Source organism: Cydia strobilella, chromosome 17 (assembly GCF_947568885.1).
Source record: "Cydia strobilella chromosome 17, ilCydStro3.1, whole genome shotgun sequence".
In the NCBI taxonomy this organism is placed as follows: Eukaryota; Metazoa; Arthropoda; class Insecta; order Lepidoptera; family Tortricidae; genus Cydia; species Cydia strobilella.
Window position 1 is genome coordinate 13,934,023 of NC_086057.1, and position 11,415 is coordinate 13,945,437.

At 36.8% G+C, this 11,415-nt stretch overlaps 1 protein-coding gene across 1 annotated transcript; it reads right to left on the reverse strand.

The window, feature by feature from the left end:
* Positions 1-9,152: 9,152 nt before the first annotated feature.
* Positions 9,153-10,846, reverse strand: LOC134748975 (uncharacterized). The gene is made up of 3 exons (XM_063683843.1): positions 10,716-10,846; positions 10,331-10,548; positions 9,153-9,348 (listed from the first exon to the last, which is right to left on the reverse strand). The coding sequence occupies exons 1-3, from the start codon at positions 10,835-10,837 to the stop codon at positions 9,260-9,262; spliced, it is 429 nt and encodes a 142-aa protein (XP_063539913.1). The 5' UTR covers positions 10,838-10,846; the 3' UTR covers positions 9,153-9,259.
* Between the last annotated feature and the right edge of the window lie 569 nt (positions 10,847-11,415).

Consider the following 11,415-nt stretch of genomic DNA (forward strand, 5'->3'; position numbering starts at 1 on the left):
TACTTTTAAGTTATTTCGTTATGATTAGGTAGAAACATGAATGACATAGGCAATGATCGGCACGGAAGGTGCCACACCGCGGGATTCCAAGTAAAAATCTTATTCAAATACTCTTAAAAAACCTTATAAGAAATACTTTTTCGAACAAGATCGCGGTTTTAACTTATTAAACTTAGTCTTAGGGTCTTAGCGGCACAGCTATACGTCTTGCGCCTGATCAAAATCACTTTAGAAGTATTATTTAGTTCAACATTGCCTTGAATATTTTAATAGGCGCTAATAATGTTACTATAATCGGAAAAAAGACATTATTATTATTAACATAATATTAAGGGGATTATAAAATGTATGACATCGTTATCTTTTATCCACTCAAAACAGCCAATCTAATTTTGTCGCCATTTGCAATTAAATTTGAAACAGCGCCAATAAAGAACAGGGCCGATTGAAGTCAATCATTATTACAAAATTCCAATTATCATAAAAGCGTTGGGCACCCCTGGCCCTGTTTCATAAAGCTGCCGGTAGCCGAGTCGAACAGGCTTACCAATGAAGCCTGGTCTTGCAATCCGTATCCATACTAATACAATACAAATGTAATTTTTTTTTTGTAATTTTTTGTAAGTTTTCATTCTATGTTTTTTATATATACTTAATTCATTGTGCATTTTATATTTCATTATTGTTTTTATATTTTTTCTCTTTTGTTGTTTAGCATGTATAGATTTTTTGTGGTAGTTACTTACTTTTTTGTTTGTGTCGTTGGCGTATGTGTCGCCACCAACTCATAGTTTTAAGTCAGGTCCCCACTGAAAACCAGCGCCGCGGATTACCGCGGCATTATGCTGAGTGGGGTCCTATTTTAGCGTCCAATGTTTTTTGTCTGTAAGTTTCCTTTTTTTTCATATATGTAATCTGTTGTGGCGTTAAATAATAGTATTTTATACAATCGTGATATAATAGAGAGCTTTTCAGTCGAGTACCGTGTTTAAGCAACGAAGCTTGCTGAGTTGCTTAAGTTAAGGTACGAGATTGAAAAGCTTGATTATATCACTATTGTATACAATACTTTTTCTACGAGACAAAAAAATAATACTCTCAACTAGTAGAATCATATACTTAAGTAAACAAACCAAAAGTATAAAGCTAAGATACGCGAGCTGCCGCGACCCGCGATACCTTCATACTCGTACGCGCACCGGCCGCCGGGCCCGGCGCCCCCGGCGGATTGGTCAACGACACCTCCTCGTAACTCATGAGACCCTGGTACCTGCTCCGCGCAAAATTCAATTTTAAGACAGTTTTTTTCTTGATTTTGGCCACCGTAGCCTATGGAGACTAACACGCAACGCTAAGCGGTTTTCGTAGGATATGGATGTTGCTATATGAAGGGTGTCACATGCGCGTTTATGACTTATGAAGCAATTGTTGGCCAACCAATCACAAAGCAGATACGACGCAGCAGCGTGTTTAAGTAGACTAATTTGCATTGAATCGAGTCTCCTTAAACAAGGAATATTTTACTGAAATGTATGAAGTTCTATTTTCAAAATTTTTATAATTGACTAAACCGTATCGATAAAATTCTTATGCTTGAGTCGGAAGTGCCATAGACTATCCAACGTTGAAAAGAGTAAGGTTGTAGTGTTGCATGTGAAGTCGTAATACACAGATTATACTCGACGAGTAGAAAAATGTATTTTCTTTATTTTCTTTCTTTCTTTAAAATGTTTTTATTTACAAATACAAATGTTTTTATTTCAGAAACCAGGGCCGTGTTGCATAATAAACTACAACTCGTATTACAAGCGGAACTCCTTTTCTAATATCACTTATTAGAAAAGGAGCTCAGGGGCCCATTTGTCGAACGGTATTAGTCTAATATTATTAGTGTGTTGCCATGGTAACCCATACGACTTGACAGTTCGTGGACTAATAATATTAAACTAATAGGTACCGTTCGAGAAATGGGCCCCCGATTGTAATATTAGTTGTAGTTTATTATGCAACACGGCCCAGCTTACACTAAATATTTCCATTTTATCCCGTGAATCCGTCACCACTTGTAGACGAATCCATCCCGCTATCCATAAATAAAATTCAAAAATAGAACAAATCTATGTTCCGACCTTTCGACCTATTTTACGAAATCAACCATAGGTATGCGACTTTTTTTTGCAACTGTACATCCTTCGCTGCAACCCACTGGAAATTCCCCGTAATTACTGCATAGTGCATACAAATTGCGACACCGTTGGCAAAATTCTAAACGTTACTTTCACAAACCCCGGGCATTCAAAAGTGCATTCTTATATGTCTAAATTGAAGAATAAATACTTTCACTTTCACTCAAATATTTATGGACATTATTCAACCCAATACCACTCAATCTAAGTCTTCCTCGCGTTATCCCGGCATTTTGCCACGGCTCATGGGAGCCTCAGGTCCGCTTGACAACTAATCCTAAGAATTGGCGTAGGCACTAGTTTTTACGAAAGCGATTGCCATCTGACCTTCCAACCCAGAGGGGAAAACTAGGCCTTGTTAGGATTAGTCCGGTTTCCTCACGATGTTTTCCTTCACCGAAAAGCGACTGGTATAAATATCAAATGATATTCCGTACATAAGTTCCGAAAAACTCATTGGTACGAGCCGGGGGTTTGAACCCGCGACCTCCGGATTGAAAGTCGCACGCTCTTACCGCTAGGCCACCAGCGCTTCTATCTAAGTAATCATTACAAACTACAAACTTTACAAGTGCTTCTAATCTGCCTAAATTAAAGTATAAATACTTTCACTTTCACTTAAATATGTATGGATATACTTATTCAATCCAATACCACTCAATCCAAGTAATCACTATAAACTTTAATCAACAAACGAAACATAGGATAAATGATATCAGTCAGATCATTAATAAAGACAGTAAGAACAATTTATTAGCCTTCATACCCTCGTCACTGTTAATTTACCCTACAAGTGTATTAACATCGCAGACTGTGTTCCAAAACCGAGATTCAATGCAATACGAGCACAATAATGAAGGCTGATTCTGATTTAACAATTGATGATATAATTATTATTTTGATACGACCTTGAGTCGTGCACAATAAAAAAAACCCGGCCAAGTGCGAGTCGGACTCGCGCACCGAGAGTTCCGTACTTTTTAGTAATTGTTGTTATAGCGGCAACAGAAATACATCATCTGTGAAAATTTCAACTGTCTACCTATCACGGTTCATGAGATACAGCCTTGTGACAGACAGACAGACAGACGGACAGCGAAGTCTTAGTAATAGGGTCCCGTTTTTTACCCTTTGGGTACGGAACCCTAAAAACTATTTTAAAATAACCTATCTTCGCATTCTTCGCCGCTTAATACTTAATAAAAGCCTTATAATTTCTTTTATTATAAAAATATACTATAACTAATACCAAATCCCATGATACAATAGATTATATAGCGGAATTATGATTTCATGCTAGTTAAGGCGAAGTTATCACTAAAGACAAATTTAAGGTAGGTATTTGCAAACCCTTGAACTGCAACATTTCATTTCACAATCACAATCATTAATTGGATTATGTTTGGATTTTTACTAAAACTTTGTAGAATGGTGAACCATGGTTTTCCATGGTTTTCACAGAGGCCTTACGGTAAACTAATTTAAACTAGAGAAAACCGGTTTTCACTAAAACCGGGTTTACGATGGCAGATTCATAAAATTAAATGTTTAATTAGCAAGTTTGGTAAGTAAACGCTCAGTGATTTCCTGGCAGGTGCTTCTCTCGAGCGGGTTTTATTCAATTTTTTACGTGACTTCCTCAGCGCACCTTCGCTTCCGGCTGCTATTACTGGACTGCTACAGAACGGGTATATGACAACTGTGCCCTATCATAAATTAAAAAAATTAAACTTGTTTTTATCTTAATTTGACATCCTGTAGGGCTAAGATGGTCGGCTCTTTATTATTTTTCACCATGCCTGTCACGTTCTAACCCTACTCATAGTGTTGTGTTCCTGCCGGTGAGTAAGGTTGCCAGAGCTCAACGAGGGAGAGGAGTTGTTAGGGTCGGCAACGCGCATGTAACTCCTCTGGAGTTGCAGGCGTACATAGGCTACGGAGACTGCTTAACATCAGGCGGGCCGTATGCTTGTTTGCCACCGACGTAGTATAACAAAAAAAAAAAACGTTAGTGCGAAAGTGACGCATGGCAAACAGGTGATAAAAATGCGGCCATGATACCGCTGCTGCACACCAATACGTAAGTACTTAAGCACTAAGATGGCTGCGTGTAATGTACTCAAGATTTTTATGTCAAATGAACGTAGGTAGTTGAATGACGAATTGACGGCGCATGGTATCTCGAAAATGATCAAAATTCCAAACATCGAAATTTGAAAATTTTCTATCAACGAAGAGGCCAAGAGCCATAGAGAGTTATAAACTTTTTTTACAGTACATATGGTGCTAATTCGCAACTCATGTTGATTTAAAACATGACAAACTTATTTTAATTAATCGCCACTCATTGCGAATTTCCTATTTTTCGCATTTGTATCGTAATGTACTATTGAATTTCGATTATCGCGGTAGCCGTGTATAATAGATATTCCTAATAAGGTATCTTAGACCACTATCTGTACCTTGAGTGTCAACTTTGTAGCGGTAGCGTTATACGGGCACACCCCGCACACCGCATGTGAAAACGATTTCCTTCGACTGAAGTAGGCAGTGGATGGGTCAGTAAGCTTCGCGAACCAGAGGAAACTTAATTACACGTTCAAACATGTGGCCTGGCACAATCACATGCTGGGGCCCCTTTCTCGAACGGTAGGTATAGAATAATATTATTAATAGTCCACGTATTTAAGCTTATTTATTTATTTATTCTTTATTGCACAAAAGAAAATACAATCGTACAAAAGCGGACTTATTGCTATGAGGCATTCTCTACCAGTTATTGTACCTATTACTGTTTTTTTATTCCACTGCGACAATAAATGACTTTTTATTTATTTATTTTTTATTTACTATCGTATGGGTTGTCATGAAAACACACTAATAATATTAGACTAATATTGTTCGAGAAATGGTCCCCTGGCGGTAACAGTAGTAATTAACTGAAGGCACTTCTTAAAATTATCAATTTAATTTTATCGCGTAAATGTACAGAGGCTCTGTGAGCTAATAGAGCTAATAAACCATTAACTCAAAATGGTCTTAGTGTTATAAGCACTATATACTGGCACAAGTTTAGTCTTTTATGCCTTTCTCTACTATTTTAAACATATTCCAAAAACGAAATGACAGAAAAATTATATCTATAGGGTTGAGAGGAGCCAGTGGAGGAAACGAGGGGAGGCCTTTGCCCAGCAGTGGCGGGACACTAAATTAGGCTAACAAAAAAAAAACTACCGAACCAGCTCACAAAATTATTCTCTCTCAAATCGGTTGAGAAATGCGACCTGCAGAGGAGAACATCCGGATATACGAATGCATTTTTGCCCAAGCTGGCGCCATCTGTAAAATACTTCAACCTTCGCTAACGCTCGGTCAAAAATTGTGAGATGTTCATTTGACACAATATGCTAAGGCGGGATTCCACCATTGTGCGGCACAGTGCGGTAGGTAAAAGCATATTCGGTACTAAAATTCTTGTGCCGCACTCTGCATGGAATCCCGACTCTATACCTATATATATATATAGGTTCATCAGACAAACAAAATTCTATGGCAAAACTTGAACAAACAAACAACACACCAATAAATCTCTCGCCGTCAAGGGCTAAATTTACGAATTCCTTTTTAACTTACACGTATATTTACGTAGCTACATTACTACCGACAACAGTGCTGCCGCAGAAATGTCAAACTTCCGGGCCACAAAATAGATTTTTATATTGAATGCAGCCGACTGCATAGCTGCAGAAAACGCCAAAAAGGACATTTTACCGAAAACATTATATTAAACTTGACGTTTCCTTGTTTGACTAAACATATGAGGCTTAGCCGGTGTGATGTGACGCTGGCATAGTACACAGACTCGCTGCCGCTTAGGCTGAGTCATGCGAGCTTCCAGTGCTATTTTGCGTCAACTTCACCTCCCCCTCGTGGTTCTTCCTAGTCCTTGCTGCAGGATATGCTGGCTGGGGCCCATTTCTCGAACGGTATTAGACTAATATTATTAGTACACGAACTGTCAAATCGTATGGGTTGCCATAACAACACACTAATACTATTTGACTAATATCGTTCGTAAATCAGAAATGATGATATCCGCAGTAGAACTAGGGTCACCTACATATCTCGCAGAATTGCAAACCTTAAGTGGCAGTGGGCGGGGCACATTGCTCGCGGAACTGATGGCCGGTGGGGCCGGAAGGTTCTGGAGTGGCGTCCGCGTACCGGAAGACGAACTGCCGGTAGGCCTCCAACGAAGTGGAGCGACGACCTGGTGAAGGTCGCGGGAATTCGGTGGATGCGAGCGGCACAGGATCGGTCGGAGTGGCGAGCCTTGGGGGAGGCCTATGTCCAGCAGTGGACGTCTATCGGCTGACATGATGATGATGATGATGAATATCGTTCGAGAAATGGGCCCGGCCTGGAGTTACCCCAAGTATACAATCGACAGCATTACTGCCGACTGCAATTGCAAAAATGAATACTTTGCTAATGTATTAAATTAACTTGACATGTTTCCATCCATATTTAAATTGTATGCTTGTTCTGTCTGTTTGTTTTATCTGTGTTATTTTGTAATTTATTATAAGTAAATTGAACTGTATTTGCATGCATGCAACTGTGCGTACTTATAGCGAATAAATATTTGATTTGATTTGATTTGAATGTCAAAATCGGTATTGCTGCCGTGAGTGCTGCCCGGATTTTGACGTTTGCAGTAGCAATGCAGTCGGCAGCAGTGTCGCGCCGCATTACTGCAGTAGTAATGTTGGTGGTGCAGTCTGAATCCGAACGGTACCTTAGAAGTATAATTTACGTAGCCATAGCTGGCGCATATATCACGTCACGTCAACGCGGTTCATGTTTGGTATATTTCACAATTTAACTTATGTGTGTATCTACTAAAGTAATAAATGTAGCTTGGTATATGTAGTTAGAGCTTAGACCTAGGAAAAGTCAACAACAATTTTTTTTATGATTTATTATAATTGTTACATCGTTACGACCAAGCGGCTATATTTTTATTTTTAAACTGGCAGTAGTGGCAGTTGACACTGACAATTTTGACAGTCTGATGAATAAGTTGCCAGATGTTTAGAATAATTTCTACTAATTCTTACCTTTAAGTCGGAATTACATTACGAAGTTGGTGGCGTGAAATTGATTTCGTGACATTAGCCTTAAAACAGTTTCACGGGTTAATATTTTCGCAATGCATGCATTAATTTCATGAAAGCAAATCAATTTCGTGCCCTGCACGATTTTTTTGTGAAATGACACTCATGCAACTAATTTCGTAGTGTAAATGCGACGTGAAAACTAGTGTCGCGAAAGTGCCTGCTCTGCACTGTGCGGACGTGTAGCTTCGATGCTGATGGGGCCATGGTCACTGCGATTCTGTGAATTTTACGACACTAATTTTCACGAAATTACTTTCGCATATATCGAAACTACTTTCGTCAAACTGGCCCCTATTTCACCACGGTGACAGGTGCGACAATGGTCGACATCACTGTTACTGACGTCACAGGCCTCCATAGGCTACGGTAACCGTTTAGTATCGGTCGGGCGATGTGCTTGTTTGCCACCAACATTTTAATTAAGAAAAAATCTCCATTATATCGTCAAAAAATAATTACTTATTTTGCGAAGCTAAAATGACAATTGTCACAAGAAACACGACAATAAAATTGTCACGAAATTTCGACACAGAACTCATTTCCTGTCAAGAATTACCGAAAATTATTTTAATTCTTGTGACAATTGTCATTAGCTTCGCAAAATAATTACTTATTTTTTGACGATATAATGGAGATTTTTTCTTAATTAAAATGTTGGTGGCAAACAAGCACACCGCCCGTCCGATGGTAAGCGGTTATCGCAGCCTAATATACCTAGGCATGTGCCGTCAGTAACAGTGATGTCGAAAATTGTCGCACTTGTCACAGTGGTGAAACAGGGGCCAGGATCTCAACATGCATGACACTCAGAATCAGAATCAGAATCAGAATACATTTATTCGTTATAACATAGGTACATTGTATTGGTCTTATAGTTAGAGCATATTGCGAACGCTATGTTTTGCCGCTAGGCGTACGAATTTGTTTACCTATATAAACTAAGTTAAACATGCGCCAGTCTAAGATAATAAATAAGAACAGAAAGATAATTCACCATAATAATAAAATTTAAAACAATAAATATTAAAGAATATCAACAATGAAAATTTCAAAGAAAACTACAAAAGAATTACAAAAATAGAAAAACGAGCTATAAATTATTATCATTCAAGTACTGCTGTACACTATAGTAACATTTTTTGATTAGAAGTGATTTTAAAGTCTTCTTAAAATGTACAATATTTAATTCTTTTATAGTGTTCGGAATTTTATTATATATTTGAGGTGCCATTCCTAGCACACTTTTGCGCATCATGGCTGTTTTACATACTTTGTGGCATAAATCATTTTTATATTGAGATCGTACAGGGAGCTTTTGTGTGTCAGAAATTTTATCAAAAAGGTTTGGATTACATTTTACAAAGACAGAAATTTCCAGGATATATAGGCAGGGCAGTTAGGATATTTAGTGATTTAAAGTACGGAATAACACTATCCATCATTTTTAATTTCGTAATGTTCCTAAATCCCGCTATATAAAACATTATTGTTTTCATGTCCCCCCTTAACAGCCAGAAAAAAGTATCATAAAGTGTCCATCCGACAAAAAGATAGATATAATAACCACTTTCCTAAGATGTTTTGATGGTAACAGTAAGTACGAAATGCTCAGCCAAAAATAGGGTAGGTGTGTCAGATTTCGTCCACTTCCTATATGCCAACTTTGAAATGCAAAAAAATATATCTTAAAATACTCTTACTTAAATGTGTTATATTTGTTTGTATTTCTTATATTGTCTCTTTTAGGCTTATACTACTTGACCTTAAATAATATTGACGGTTTATTTTATAAAAAATATAATTTTGCAAAAGTAGTGTTATTTTAGTTTCCGTCCACCTATGAGCTAGTTTTGGGATAATTAATACAAAAGTAAAAGCGATGTTACATTTTATTTAGCTGTTTAATTTAAATCGTTTAGCACATATGACTAAGACATCGCCACCTCTTTTAGATTTGTAAATTTTCTCGTCAGTTGCAATTGCTGAAATCAAAATAAATATTGGTACCATTTAATCCATACATTAACATTATTTTAAAACGGGTCACTTATGCATAATAAAATTTACATATTTAGCACCTGAAGCCTACTGCGAAAATCAAATACGAAATTTTGTTATTTGCCTCTCTATGGATCAAATAAACAAGAGCCATAGAGAAGCAGATAACAAAATCTCGATTTTCGCGGTAGGCCCCCAAGCCGCTGTGCTGCTCCTGTGAGAAAAGGTACCACCCCTGCATAGAAGTTTGTATGCAGCGTGGCACCTTTTCTCTATAGCTGACCGTACAAAGTTTCAAAGCAATCTAACTAGTCGTTATAAAATTAGAGCGTGACTACGTTTGTATGGAGAACCGGGCTTGAAGCGGACTCTTAACTCGGACTTTAATTGGCCGAACAAGCGCAAAGCGCGAGAGAAGTGTTTCCGTTTCAGCGTCAGCAAAAAATCTTGTGTATGGCTGTCCGTATCCGGCTGTTCTCCTAAAGCATACTATTCGATAATCGTTTTTGAAAAAAAAACTAAATACTTATCAAAGATAGATATAACTCCGTAATAGATGGATACAATCTAAGGAAAAAACGTGCCTCGAAAATCAAGAAAATTTGATTCTCGTTCAGAGGGCGCTACTAGTTTTGGCCTACAGTCGTATAGATGGCGTTGACGGTTTCGTTTGTTATTTAACAATTTTAACGCATATCAGTGAAAGAACATGGGTCAAAATCATAAAAATTATTAATGCAAATAAAAAAAAATCATTTATCTATATTTAAATACATTCTATCGTATTTTTATAAATCTTCATTTTCAGTTTTAAAGTGTGTCGACAGATGGCAGTGAATTTACTGGGGTTACAAAATTTACTATGACAGTACCGCTCTAGTATAAGTTACTCTATGATACTTATTAATCAGTGGCAACAATACCAAGCATAGCCTGTTCCTAGATATGAAAATATTTGGTACTCACCTGAATTTTGGTAAATAGGCAAGTAATTTGTAGACTTTTTGGTAGTTTTTACTTTTTGCCTATTTTCTTTGTGGAATCTAGCTAAATGATGAGAACCAAGTTTAAGGCCCAATTCGAATATATTGAGTCGTCGCCTTAGCTTTTTATTGGTCAATATAATTTGTTTCCAGGTTTTGATCACCCTGACAGCAGTCCTTAATGATGCATCATCTAAATATCTGAAATGTTGAGTGATTAAATGTAACTTTCAATAATTTTCTTAGTCAATAAAACTACTATAACGCATGTAAAAGTTATTTTCCCTTGCGTACACGAATTCACGTCACAACAATACGATTACTGAAAAAATAATTATGAGTAAAGCACAGGATTTAAAGCAACTTACGAAAATATTTTCGAAGACAATTCCAACGGCAGGGACGTTATTGCGTCTTTCTTTATTTCACAAAATCTTTTAGAACCAAATATAAAAATACTGTTAGTATACATGACGTTTCTTGGTTCCATCTAGTGAAAAGAGGGTACATCTATCATCTGTGTAAATAAAAAATATTAATTTGAATCACGTTCAGAAATTGCTGGAGTCATGCCGGAGTCTTTATTTACTTGCATACCGATGCGATGGGTAATTTAATATGAACATTTTCGTACAAAATAAATGTGTTATAAACGTGTAGCTGGTACAGATATGGGATCAGACTCAAACGCTCTTACTTATTTATACGAAACAAATGATATTTCAACATAAAAAAAAAGCAAATGCAATACTCGTCACATAGTATTACATTTATAGTTGGTCAAGCCAAATTGTCAGTAAATAAGAACAAAAAAACTATACTCATTTTTTTATTTTGTATGCTAGTACTAGTGTAAGACAAAGATAGTATGATTCTCTCTGTGTATGTTTGAAATAAGACAGTCCTTTGACAAACTATAGTTTTTTTTCTAATTTTAAATATATATTCTTTTATAAATAAATAATAGCGTTTTTATTAATACTAACATCATCATTATCATTAGATAGCACAAAATTAAATTCGATTTATGATATGATCAATTTGCTAAAAACGCTCAGTTTACAATGC